A 13,857-nucleotide genomic window follows, 5' to 3' on the forward strand; every position below is an offset into this window, starting at 1 on the left:
ATCTCAGGGGGCTTCCACGGGAATGGCCTGTTTCCCCTTTCTTCTCTTGTTCTTTCCCTTTTCCCAACCTCAGGGTTTACACCTACTCACCCTGAGGCCACACTAGCAGTTTTGCCTCCCGCTTTCTGCTTTCCTCACCCAGTAAGCATTTACAAAGTGCCTAACAGTTCACCAGGAATGCCACTACTTCATACCCATCAGCTATGGACCAGACATGGCATGGTGCTTAAACACTTCATGTACATCACATTAATTCCTTGACACACTCCTTAGAAGAGCTTTGTCATCCCCAGTACAGATTAAGACACAAGGCTCACACCATTCAGCTGGCCTCAGATTTGAATTTACATTTGCGTGACTCCAAAGTCCTTCCACCAACCAAGTTAGCATTCCCTGCCCATATGCAATTTACAAAATAAATAGATAGTATGAAGAGGGGCAGGTCAGGAAAAATAGGAGGAGTATCAAGTTAAGTTTTGAGAAACAAACAGAAACATAGAATTTAATGTATGAACAAGTTTGGATTGTGAACCTGTAGTATGCACATATTCTTGCTGAGACAAGGTAAACGCAGTGGCAATGAGAAGGTGGTATTATTTACATAAGATGTTGTAGAGAACCCGTTAAAGCTGTCTCTTAAAGAATGCAAGAGCCATAGAATGATGGAGAATTGAAGGTGAAAACTCGGTGGCAAAGGGGGTAGGACACAAAAGAGCAGACGGGACAGGAAGCGGGACATGGATACGGGATAGCAAGGTGATGGATTCACTGTTTTGAGCTCACTGAGAGACATGAAAAATGAGGTACTTCACTTTTACAAGGCTAGATGTCTCACGGGGACATCTTAGAGTTATATTCAGTACTGGAAAGCAAAAAAAGAAAACTCCTTTTAGATACTGGGGAACAAATGTCTAATTTGAGCTCAGATTTCTGTGCAGCACTTTTAAAACTTCCTCTCATCCACCGAGCCCTCTTTGGTTTATCTTGCCTCTGGGTCTGTTTTCCCTCCGTCTGTCTTTGACACTCTTCAGTTGTCCCTAATATATTTAGCTGACTTTTTCCAGTAAAGAATTAGGTGTCTGCCAAGTGGCCAGTTCCAGCCTCTCTTGTCCTTTCTTTCTCCAGTTTACCCCCTCTCTGCATTTCTTACTACTTATATCTTCAGAGTTGCTTCTCCTTCTCCTCCCCTGTCTGACTCCTTTCCTTTCTGGTGCGTATTCATACTCTTTTTTTTTTTTTTTTTCTGCTTCTTCCTTCCACCCCATCGGCCACACCTTGAGAACCACTGGAGCAGGGGTACCAACAGCCGTCAGGTGGTCAAGGCTCAGTTGCGCACAGCAGCAGTTGGGCAGGGGAGTCAGAGGAGGGAGTAAAGTTTTTCCTTGTCACATCAACAAAAGCTAGGAAGGATAGAAGCCTAGGAAGCTCTGGTTAAGGGATCCAGAGGACATGCTGGGGGTTCAGTGAGGAGGGGAGGACACATGGGGAAAGCTCTGTGTTGTAACCTTCTGGGAAACACGGAAGCCAGCTCCAAGCCCTGTCACCCACCCTCCCTCTTGCCATCACGCATAGAAGCAGCAGAAGGGAATTCTCAGGATTCCTTTGATCTCTTCCCAGTTCTGAGTCCTCTGTCTGTTTATCTCCCTCCTTCCCTGGCCTCCTCTTCCCTCTTTTTACCCCCTGCCCAGTGGATGAGTCACTGCCCCTCCTCCCCACCCTATTGCCATCTGTTTTTCTAATGATGGCAGAAGATGAGCTGTTTTGTTGGCCCATGCTGTAACGAAGCATACTCCATGCTAGCGTTTTTCCTGGTGGACTCTCAGAACACTATTTTATTGGTGTCATTTCCCCCACCCAGTTTTCTCTTTGTCTCAATCCCCACCCTTTCCCCCTCTTTGGCCTCATGTAGATCCCAGTTTCCCAGAATTAGATAAAGAGAAACAGGGATACAGAAGAGCCCAGGGACTGACAAGCATGTGGGTTGGGTGTGTGTTGGGGGAGGGTGCTGGAAATCAGTAGCGGTGCAACAGCTCTTGCTAGCACACAAGGAGCAGCCAGAATTACCCAGTGTCACTGCTAAGTGGCTTAATTACTTGCAGTGAGAGATTTGGATGGCAAAATGTATTGTGACTGAGGGGCTATCCCCAGGGTGAGAGGGTTTAAATCGTGTGTGTGTGTGTGTGTGTGTGTGTGTGTGTGTGTGTGTGTATGAGAGAGAGAGAGAGAGAGAGAGAGAGAGAAAAGTGCGCCCCCCCCACCTGCCCATGTCAGGATTCCTGGGTCAGTCTCCTTCAGTAAGGAATTCCTTAGCTAGATTAGCAGGAGTTATTGTGAAGAAGAGTCAAGAATGAGGCAGAGCCTTACTCCCTCCCCCTACTAGAAGGGACTCCCCTGTGTGAAGAAGTACATAGGATTTCCTGAGGAAGTAAAGGTCTGGTTTGAGTTAATCAACGGTGGAGTATAGGTCTACCTCAGAGGCTGAGAACCTAGATGCCTGCATGACCCAGGCAGTTGATGTTAACGAGGGATGCGCACTAGGTAAGAAGCCACAGGGAGAGGGGGGCATCTTCCTGACCCAGAGAGCAGCTGTCCTTCTGGGGCTGTGGCTGTTACTCAAAACCAGCTAATCATTGCCATGGTTGCCAGATAGTCGTGTTTTTCAAGAGACAAATCTGCACAAAGTGTTTCATATTGAGGAGGAGGAGGAGGAAGCGGAGGAGGAGAAGAAGATGAAGAGAAAAATAAATCCTAGTATCTGTAATTTGGGGATTGGAGAGCTAAATATGAGATTAAACAAAGGGCACAGGAGCAAGATCTTGAATTAGAAAGACTCAACTCCCTGTGAGTTAAGCAGACTAGAGAACTCTAGTCTGGGTTTGGGAGGGGGAGGCAGCTTACCTCACACGACTGAATGCAGTGGACCAGGACGGGGTCTGGGTGCCATTGGCGCCGCCCAGTGCATACGATGCTCTGAAGGGGAAGAGGAAAGAACAGAAAACAAAAACAAAGAGCCCTGGTCAGTAAGAGAAGGGGCAAATCCTGAGCTCCCCCTTAGAGCCCAACCTCATTCCCTGAGGAGGGAGACCCTGGCTGTGCTCCATCCAGAGGGCCAAGGCCAGTTGGTCTTTCCTGAGGAACTGCTAATCCTGCCAGCTGGTGCCAAGGGGGAACTCTCACCCTCTTCATCCTCCTTCGCCCCCCCCAAAGTATCAAAATTTCCAGAGAGGTGTAGGTATAATTTTAGAAAGCATCCTCAATGTTGTGATGAGTTTAATTTGGTTCTAGGCATAAGATTGTTTCCATTTGTTTTTGAAGTTTTTAATAACATTACAAGAAACTGTGAGCTGTCTGCGTTGACCAGGAAGCACTGTGGATTTTTAAGGGCTGAGAAATATAGTTTCACAAGAGGAGTCTTGAACTAAAAATGGATCTCAAGAATCCTAGATGATAAGATGTGAGTGCCAAGCAAGGACCAGAGAATACATTGCACAAACTGCAGCTCTTGTTAGCACATTTATCGCTTCCTCGTGGGAAATAAAAGAAGGTCTACACATTGGACAAATAGGGTTAACGTGCCCCTGGGGCTCGAAATGGCACCCGCATCAAACTGGAGAGAGCAAAACCACATTCGTATTAAACACTGGTGACTGTCTCTGTCCCAATGGCCATTTCCAGATGTGCACTTAAACAAACAGTCATCTACTCTTTGTTGAATGATACTTATCATTGAGCTTTCTCCTTTTAATTTTTGTCTTCTAAAATTTCAAAAGATACACTTCAGGAAAAGAGAAAGTCCCACAGGAGGCTTCAGGGAGAAAAGGAGATTCTCTCCATAGCCGGCTGTCACCCAGTCATTTGTAGACTTTCATACGCACATGTAAATTCACTGCGCTAGGAATACAGTGCAATCACAAGAAAAATAATACACGGTCAGATATGAGCTTTACACAAGATAGCGCTTCCAGTAATTGGAAATTATACATTCTAGAATGCCAAGACTGTGCAATAATCAGATTGGAGACATTTGCATATATTAATATGTAGGTATATGAATATACAACTCATAGTTATGAGAATGGGAGTCTGCAAGATTTTCCTGGAGTTGTACTGCTATAAACTAAAACTCCTCTTTTACCGTTTCCCTAAAGAGGAGATAAATACCATATATCCTAACAATTTCTGATATTCGTAATTCCATAGTGTAATAGCATAGAAAGTGACTTGGTTTTAAGTTTTCATTACACTGAAAAAAAAAAGGATTATCAAATCTATACAGGATCCTACAAATATACACGGTAAACACAATAGGGGTGTTCAGCCTACTAAAAACTGAGGTATTCTGCACTAAAAGCCACTTAGGCAGACCATTTGCATATAAACAATGGCTCTGCTACCTGGAAAGGACTCTTGTTTATGTTTTAAAACCAGTATCAACGGAAGTCTATTTAGCTAGCAATGGTCCTGACTTCTATTATTTAAAATATCAACATTTTATGCTTCCTTGTTGTCACCAGATAATGATAATAGCATAAAACAGGAAGTTTTACCCTTGAGATGTGAATACATAGCAATCTTATTCCTTTTCAAGGCACTACATTCTCTAAGGATCCCCATTCCCCATCCTTATCAGTCAGACATTCAAATGTATACAGGTACAGGCACTATGAGCCAGATTCCCCAGTCAGCAAGAGGGGTCTGAAGATCCACAAATCTAGCTGCTGCCCTCAGAGAGGTCAATTCTTCCACATAATAAGGGGATACTTAGCCTTGGCACCCTCACATGATGCCCATGGCCAGAACTCTCCAGAACATTCTAAACTGACTGTACCAGCTTCTCTTATGCCTTCTAAACCTTCTATCCCATCCACCTCTTTCATAAATGTAGGAGTGTGGGTTTGTTAACACTTTAGAAATTCTAAGGATATACTGCAAAGGGGGAAAGAAAGAAAGGAAGAGTCTGTTTTTACTTTTGATTCGGTTTCTTCACTTTTTTGTCCTATCATCTCATCTCCAACTGATCTTTTCTATCTTTGTATATTTATATAATTTTATCACCATGTAATACAAATTCACAGAATATAAAAGGTTTGAAGGGTGCACAATCTCCTTCCTACTCCTGACCCCCAACCACCCAAGTTCCTCCATTTGATTTTCTGTATTTTGTATCATTGCAGAGATATTCTATGCAATGCATACATATACATATGAAACTATTTCCACATACAAATTATAAGATACCATAATTTTATTTTGTACTTTGGTCTGTTGTTGTTTTCTTGCTTGTCTTTATTTCGCTTCACAGGGTTTTCTTGGGGTTCTGTTCATTTTATGTTATCTGGAGTATTGCATCCTATTGATTGCATAGTATTTCTTTGCATGTATGAACCCTCATTTACTTAACCAGACCCATACTGATGGATATTTAGGTTATTAACAGTCTTTTGCTCCAACAAACAGTGCTATGCATAAATCATTTCATTCATGGGCAACTGTATCTGTAGAATAAATTCATGATAGAAGAATTGAGAATACCCATCTCAATGATTCCTTAATGTTCTATAATTCAGACATGAGATGAATTCAAACTGGCAACCTTCCTTAATCTCTATAAAATTGCAATAGCTTCTGGTACCTGGGTAATATGCCTTCCTAGATTGCAAAATCCTTGAGACTAGGGACTGTCTCCCACTCATATATCTTATCTCAGTGACTTGGAGATGATGTTCTTCAAGCATTTGTCAACCACTAAATGTGATGTTAGAGCTCCAGGATTCTTTTTTTTTTTTTTAAAGATTTTATTTATTTATTTGACAGAGAGAGGCACAGCGAGAGAGGGAACACAAGCAGGGGGAGTGGGAGAGGGAGAAGCAGGCTTCCCACAGAGCAGGGAGCCCGATGTGGGGCTCGATCCCAGGACCCTGGGATTATGACCTGAGCCGAAGGCAGGCGCTTAACAACTGAGCCATCCAGGTGCCCAAGAGCTCCAGGATTCTTGACTACCTTCTAGCCTGTGAATGTCATTCATCCCATAAGAAAAGATATGCTTATGTCATTAATTGAACTACTACTTATTGATCAAAACTGGAGGAGAATTTCAAATGTGTTTCAGGCCCTAAATTTTGTGGGCTGGTTTGTGGTGGTGAGGTGAAAGAGGGGAGTGAAACGGGAAGAAAAGCAATGAGAAGGGCTAGCTACTGGTGAGATTAGTTGAATTAATTCAACAAGGAGGTCATCAGCCTGAGGTGGCTCTGATCCATGGTGGCCTACTTAGGCAACCCAACATCTAAGCCTGTGAATGCTTCAAGGTTATGAAACTGAAAACTATGGACAACCAATCACAAAGAGCCAACTAGGCTTTAAGCTACAGCCAATCAAAAGTATCCTTACTTTCCTTCTGTTTTTTGCTCTACCATAGAGTCTTTCCTGAGCTCTTGGTGGAGCACCCCTAACCACTTCTGGTTTGACACTGCCTGACTTAAAGAGAGTTTTGTTCCAATAGGCTCTTAAAAATTGTAATAAGCCTCACCTCTTGTTTTTAAACTAGACTGCTTTAAAAAGAGTAAATAAAGTTTCCTTTTGGTTTGAAAAAAAAATTGTAATAAGCCTCAACTTATCTTTTAAGAATTCACTATGATTTTCTTATTTTCTGGAATATTTTTGACAAATTAGGATAGTATATATTACATTTGAAAAGCTATAGGAAATAATTGAAAGAACCACCTTATATCCTCTGTCCAGCTTTATCAAATCTTAACAATTTGATGTATCTGCTTCCAGAATTTAAGTCACTAGAGATTCAATTAACGTCCCCTATACGTACCCCTCCAACCTCATTCTCCTTCCTTCCTCCCTACTGGTAGGCAACAACTATTCTGAATTTTTAAATCATTATTCCTATACATTTTTATATGATTGTAACTATTGGTATTATACTATTAGCAAGCCACTTTGCAGGTGAATTGATTGTGAAAAAAGATTTGTTTTGAACTTTCCAAAAGGAAAGCATTCATGAGAAAACCAGTTTAAAGATTTCCTCTTGGTTGGGCCATTTTAAAATTTTTTAAAAGTACAAGGGAAAAAGGGAAGAACAAAAGGAAGATGGAAGGGGGAAAGAGACAGAGAGAGAGAGGGAGAAGGAAGGGAGGGAGGAAGGGAGGGCATAAGGCAACTGAAGCCTATTGCTTGGTTAAATGTCTCCCTAAAGGTCACAAGACTGATGGTTAGCCAAAACTAAGGTCTAACACAGAATTGCTCAATTGTTTTTTTAATCAGGAATAGTTACTTGACAGAATGGGCTGCTAATCACAACAGACTACAAAATTCTGCAGCTGCCCAGGTTTGTGACAATTTCCTTATTACTACATATGTATGCAACCCTAAATACAATACAGCATTGTTTTTGCATATTTATTTGGACAGTCACACATTACCCTGCAGTTTGCTTTTCAGTTCTTCTCCCCCCATCCTCCAAGATGGTCTTGGACTCGATGCCTTGAGACTTATTCAAACCAAAAGCAGACACTTCCATACTTGAAACTGATGAAAAAGAAGGTTTTTTCATGACTCATGTCTGAGGGATTTGTTCTCCCACTGATGTCTGTGTGGCAAGTGTCACTGGAGCTGTTACACAACTGTGCCCATCAAGAGGACACTCCGGAGGATGAGGAGATGAGAAAACAGATGGGAGGGTGAGACCAGCTAGTCAGACACTATGACTCCTGGGGGGCACTGTCTTCTTTTTCTCTTCCTGCTTCTCTCTTCCTCTTAAAACATTTTGTTTTTGCGTAAGGAATTATTAATCCTTTGGGGACCAATTTGGGAAAACAAAGTCAGAAATTACAAGACTTGTTTTGACTGAACAATTCTAGTGGAGAGCTGGGGAGTCGAGGGAGGGATTCCTTGCAGTGTTGAGCATCTTTACAAACCTCACATGTGGAACCACAGGAAAATCTCATTAGTTTGGACTTCACTAATTCCTAATTGTGATATACTAAAAAAAGAAAAGAGAAGCATTGTTCGGTCTGTGAAAAATGAAGTTATGAAGCAAACTAATAGAGGAAATGAGATGTTATGATGGATGCTTTTGTACTTCAGAACGGAACACTTTCAAGTATAATTTAGAAAAAATCATTTACATGCAAACAATTGCCACATTATGTATAAAAAAAATCATCTCCCCATGAAATCAGATTCTTGAAGGACCACTTCTTTCCAGCATAAGTCAAAATGTTAATTTTCCCATTTTAAGTGGTAAATCTCAAAATATAATAAAACACCCTCTCAACACAGTGGTTAAGGACAGTCATAAAAATTCAACCTTACATAGGCCTTTGGAAAAATTGAAAGGTTTGCCTTGGGAAAGAGCTCTGTGGAGGCAGGAGCTACTCCCTTCTATAGGCTCTAGTTTCACATGGCAACCCTGTTCTGAGCAAGGGACGAAATGAGTCATAAGCTGAGGAGATCTGGGGATGAAAATAAGACATCATTCCTACCCTCAAGAATCTTCCAGTTTAGAGGTAGAATGACAGAAAAGAAGAAAAAGGAAGAAAAGAATGAAGATGAGGAAATACAGGGATGAGAAAAGCACAAAGTGCTCCCAGCAAAATTTGGAAGGGGAACTCCTCCCACACCCTCAGCTCGGGCTCCCCAGACCATCGGGTGTCTAGGCACTGCCAGAGAGGTGTGGGAGGTTCTGGAGCAAAAGCTCTTATTTCTGGGTGTGAGCAGTGGTACTGACTGGGCACTTGGCTGTCTCCTGCATCCCAACTGCCAGATTCCACTGCTCAGTCACCTTGACTGGCAGGCCTTTATTTGACTGCCAAGAAACCCTTTTGTTTGGTGTCCTCTCTTTCTGCCAGGTATTTCTCTGCAAATGTCATCACCGTAGAAAAGTCTAGATCTCTGTGTATAGCAGGTAAAAGAGGAAGACACCATTATAAAAACAAAAGGCCCAGCAAGTCCATCTGAGCATTTCAAATCCTTACCTCTTGTCTCCCACAGCCAGCAGGCCCTTGAGTCATTAGAAATAATAGTCATTTGAACCTGTACTCTCAGTCTCGCAACCGAAGCTGTTAGAAGTTCCTTCTTTAGTCAGTGTTCAAATAGGAAACACTGAATGGCCATTAATTCTCTTCCCAGCCCCATTTGTAAAAGGGACAGAAAAAAGAAACAAATGAACTACATGTTTCTGTCTACACACACGGGGGCATACCAATAAGCAAAGTATAGAACTTAGAGAATGATGCTTTCTCTTTCATAGTGATAACTGGTGATACCTGTTCAGAGAGGAGGGAAACTGCCAGAGGTAAGATTTGTATGAAATCAACTGAAATTTCATTTTTACTCATTTCAGAACTATATGCTAAAAACTGTGTAAGACATTTCCGAAGTGTTATTTTTTATTTTTACAACAGCACTGCAAGATAGATAATATTATGGTCACCCTTTGCTGATGAATAGACAGAGGACACCGAAGGGTAAGTATTTGAACGCTCACTCTTCTTTATGCCAGTTGCTACTTTGAGTTGTTTTACATCAAAACCCAAGGTTACCTGAGTCCTCAGAAATTCTTCCTTTAATGGAAAGTATATTATTCTAGAAGCCAGTTATCATTTGCAGGAATAAAAACCAGCAGAACGCCTGGAGGAAGGCAAATCAACTTTGTGGGCATCTCAAAAGTATACTTGAATGTTCTTTAAAAACAATCTCTTTCACAATAAGGAAAGGTAGAATTATAGAAAACTGTCTCTCTAAATTATTTTTGTTAGAGAAGGAAGGAAGGAAGCAAGCAAGGAAGGAAAGAATAAGGAAGGAAAAAAGAGAAGTGTAGGAATGAGGGGGTTCTTATAATTGAGAGGAGTGGCTTCTTTTCTATTTGGTGAGCAAACTAATCCCAATACACACTGCAGGGGAAAGAAACAACTATGGCAAATGGGGTGATTCAGGGGAGATCACACTGGACTTGGGATCAGACAAGTTGATTGCACTTCTTTCTCCACTTCTCGTTAGCTGTGTGAGCTTGGACAGATCATCCAACATCAACTTTATTGGTAAAAATAAGGATAATAAAATCCTGCTTTCCTAGTTTATTGGTTTCTGATAAGATTAAAATGAAATTATAAATATATAAAAATATATGTATTTTTATATATACAACTTTGAAAACAATAAAGTGTTATCCAACTGTAAGATATCATTTTTATTACAAAGAATGAAGTCATTGGAAGCAGACTAGAGAAAGTGATGCAACTGAATTCATTTGCTCTGTAGTCTTGCCAGATATAAAGGTATTTGAAGTATGGGAGATAGGGATTTGCACGAAATAAGGAGATGACCATTTACTAAACAAAGGAGCCAGGCTCCAAATAAGACATGCTTGTACTTAAAATATTTATGTTGCCAATATTTTATTTTGTAATAGCAGTGTCTCTCAAAACATTACCGCGGAATGACTGGGTATGCTTCATGGCCTCGCCAGCCTCTCTGAAGGGTAGAACCCAGCTCTGTCCCTCTTACAAACTGCCCAAGTGATTCTTAAGGACACCAAAATTTAAGATTGAGTATATATATGGAACAACCCCCAAGACAAATCGATGTAAGTTATAAGGATTTTACTCTGTGAAGAGATTCATTTAACACAACTGCTTTGGTTTATAAGGCATTTCCTCTTATTTATGAGGACAAGGTTAGATTTCCCACTGCTCAGGAGCTGCTGGGTGCCACAAAATAGCAGACATCATGAAATCGTCTATGGCTGGTGTGTAATCTTATCTCTGAGAACCTGGGAACACAAGAATAAGCTCATCACCATTCCAATTGCTTCCATTGACTTCTTTCTCTTGTTGTATGTTATAATAAAGTTTTGATTTCCTAAAAACAAACCATCCCATGTAAGCTTTTTTTGTAAGCAATGCTCCTTTATTGCATTATATCTATGAAATTGTTGAGAGATGCATAGATGACAGCTTCTTTGGACACTCTATGATAATTCATGTTAACTACTGGATTAACACTGGGCTTTCTTTTGGCAAAAAGAATCTTGATTTGGGTTATGTTATCGATTATGTATTCAACTTTTAAAATTCTGACCTTTGGATGTTTTCTCAGGAACAATTACTCTTGCAAAGTAAGGATGAGGCTCATTTTTAGTTATCTCAATTCTTCCTCCACATTATGAGAAGGAGCTAATTACTTCACTTTGTTTTCACACAGAAATAGGACACAAATCTATTTAGTGCCTCTAAAAATATGCAAATTATGATCAGTCTAGTGGTACCCCCAAATCACAAAGAAGGGCAGTATCATTGCAGATGGGAAGAGCAGGCAGAGGTCAGGAAAAGCAACCTGTCTCTAGTAAGAATGGCAACTAATCAAGAAAGATTGTTCCTCATCAAGCACAGAGTTAATTTCTATCCATGTTTCTCATCTGATACTCATGTTAACCTTATGATATAGGTAGTATGTCTATTTTACAGATGAGGAAATGGAGGCACAGAACAGTAAAATTGCCTAAAATTATGCGCCTGATGGATAATAGAGATTATGAGTGAAAACTCAGGTTTTTTAACAATACATTTTTTATTCTAAGGTCTACAACATTTCTCTGATGCTATTGTCCTCAAAATCATGCCTGGATAACCTGTTTCAAAACCTGGATTTACTGACTAGACCATGATCATGACACATGCAATGATACAAACAACAACACTTGATTTTTGGCTTAAGGAGTAAAAAGTGCTCTGCATTTTTTCTCTGGGGTGGGCAACTTGAAAATGACAAGGACATGATTACACAGTTGTACAGAGCCGCCGAAATGGCCCAGTTTGACAAGGAAGTGGACATTCCCTTCCAAAGTAGAAAATGGTGCTATAATTTCTTTGCCCACTCAACCAATGTTTATAAGACACCTACGAGGTTCCTAGCACTGGAAAAGTCACTAGGAATATAAATGTAAAGTAAAAGTTATGGAATAAGGGTAAATAAATAATAATGACTCCCTTGAAGGAGAGTTCAGAAAAAGGAGGCTTTCAGAAAATAGAGAATATTGTTTTCTAGCTTGGAAACAGTCATGCCTCTGTCGTTGGTATACCTGCTCTCTTCATGGAGACAACTGAACTGCTCTTCTTTGAATGTTCCACTTGGAAAGCAGAAGTGGGAGACCCCAATCACTGGAAGGCTTGTACTCTGGCCTCCCAAACCCTACATCCACCGACTGTACCCACTGGCAGCCTTTACGGGGAAGTGGGTGGAGAAGAGTTCCTTAAGCAGTTTATCTCTCAAGAGGAAGAAAAGGGTCTGAAATATCCTAAGCCTTTCCCCCTTCAGCTACTAATGGAGAAAGAGAAGTCTTTTCCCAGGGGAAGCTGAATTTAAGGGACTGAAGGAAAAGGTCGAGACCATCTGGCACTCCATGAAACAGGAGGCAGGAGCTCTTCCAGAGCTCTTCCTCTGGGCGCTGTAATTCCAGCTAGACCTTCACAGCAGACTATGGGAAGTGGGACAGAAACTCCAGAAAGGCCAGGGATGGGAGAACCAGGCAAGGTGTTTCTCTGGCTTTCTCCTTCCCACCCAAATCCAGTCTTCACACTGCCCTCAGGCTCCTGGTTTGCTCCTCTCTGCTCAGTGTCCTCCTTAGGTTCTATATCCTAGGAGGGGCGTGGCCTGCCCTGCGGGATCTCGCCCACCTGCCTCTCCCCTATCTCATCCTTCTAGTACCCATCTTCCCTCTCCCTTACCACCATACATACTGTGGTTTCAGCCACAGAGAACGTCTTGCCATTCCTAACCCTCTAGAACATTCCTCGTGATCATAGTCTATGACCCAGAGGAAAAGCCTCCTGGTCATTTGATCATTCTTGAAGCTCCTGAGCAGAAGAATTAGTTGCTTCCTCCTGGGTGTTCCCACAGCACTTCTACCACAACCAAACCACTTCCCATGTTGCTTTATTATAAATGTTTTTATGGCCAGATTATAAGTCTCATAAATAGAAGCACTATCATTTTCTCATTTCCATATTCCCAGCACTTAGCCCAGTTCCAGGGCACATAGTAAGTCCCAACAAATGTTTGTTCAATGAATAACTGACTGAATTAATAGGGGTATGCTACCCCCAACCCCCTCTCCTGAATCGTACTTGGAGTAGTTTTTCTGATCCTCCTGCTTTGACACAAATCCCTGCTGATCATACAGCACAATTAGCCTGTGAGGAAAAAGAAGCAATCTGAGGATGGTTTCCAAATGAAATGTGGAACATCTCTAGACTCCATCTCTTGGTGAATCTATGAGAACAGCCTTCCAAGGATTTTCTTAGTTAGAGAGTCTCATAAAGCAACCAAGCTCCCAGGCTCTATGTTATTCCCACCCTTCCCACTCTAAGGAGAAATAACTAATTTAGCACAAGATCTTCTCCGTCCAGATCTTGTATAGCCTTCTCTTCCTCATTTTCATTTATTTACCTCTCAAATATTTATTGAGCAATTTCTGCCTACTAGGCACTGTTCTAGGATCAGGAGATATAGTAGTGAATGGAACAGACAATATTCCCCCCGGGGGCTTTTAATTCTAGCAGCAGAAAAGGATACTAAATAAGATAAATAAGTAAAGTATATGATATACCTGGTAATGGTAAGTCATAAGGAGAAAAAATAAAAATGGGAAAGGGGGACAGAAAGTTTTAGGGGAGTTAGTATTTTAGATAAACAGTCAAAGAGGGCCCTGACATTTGAGTAAAATTCTAAAGAAAGCCAAGGAGCAAGACCTGAGGAAACCTGGGAGAAGAGCATTCTAGGCAGAGGGAACCACAGAGCAAAGGTCTGTGGTGGGAGTGTTGCTGGCATGTCTAAGAATCAGCCAAGAAG

General features: G+C 41.3%; 1 protein-coding gene across 1 annotated transcript in view; it reads right to left on the bottom strand.

The window, feature by feature from the left end:
• PAPPA2 (pappalysin 2) overlaps nt 1-13,857 on the bottom strand; it is a 260,705-nt gene that overhangs the window by 31,658 nt on the left and 215,190 nt on the right. The window contains exon 20 of the mRNA XM_088016851.1: nt 2,899-2,970. Coding sequence (XP_087872977.1) covers nt 2,899-2,970 — 72 coding nt within the window. The remainder of the gene's footprint in view (nt 1-2,898; nt 2,971-13,857) is intronic.

Source organism: Eumetopias jubatus, unplaced genomic scaffold (assembly GCF_037043125.1).
Source record: "Eumetopias jubatus isolate StellerSeaLion01/CBP00866 unplaced genomic scaffold, mEumJub1_p1.0 scaffold_12, whole genome shotgun sequence".
NCBI lineage: Eukaryota > Metazoa > Chordata > Mammalia > Carnivora > Otariidae > Eumetopias > Eumetopias jubatus.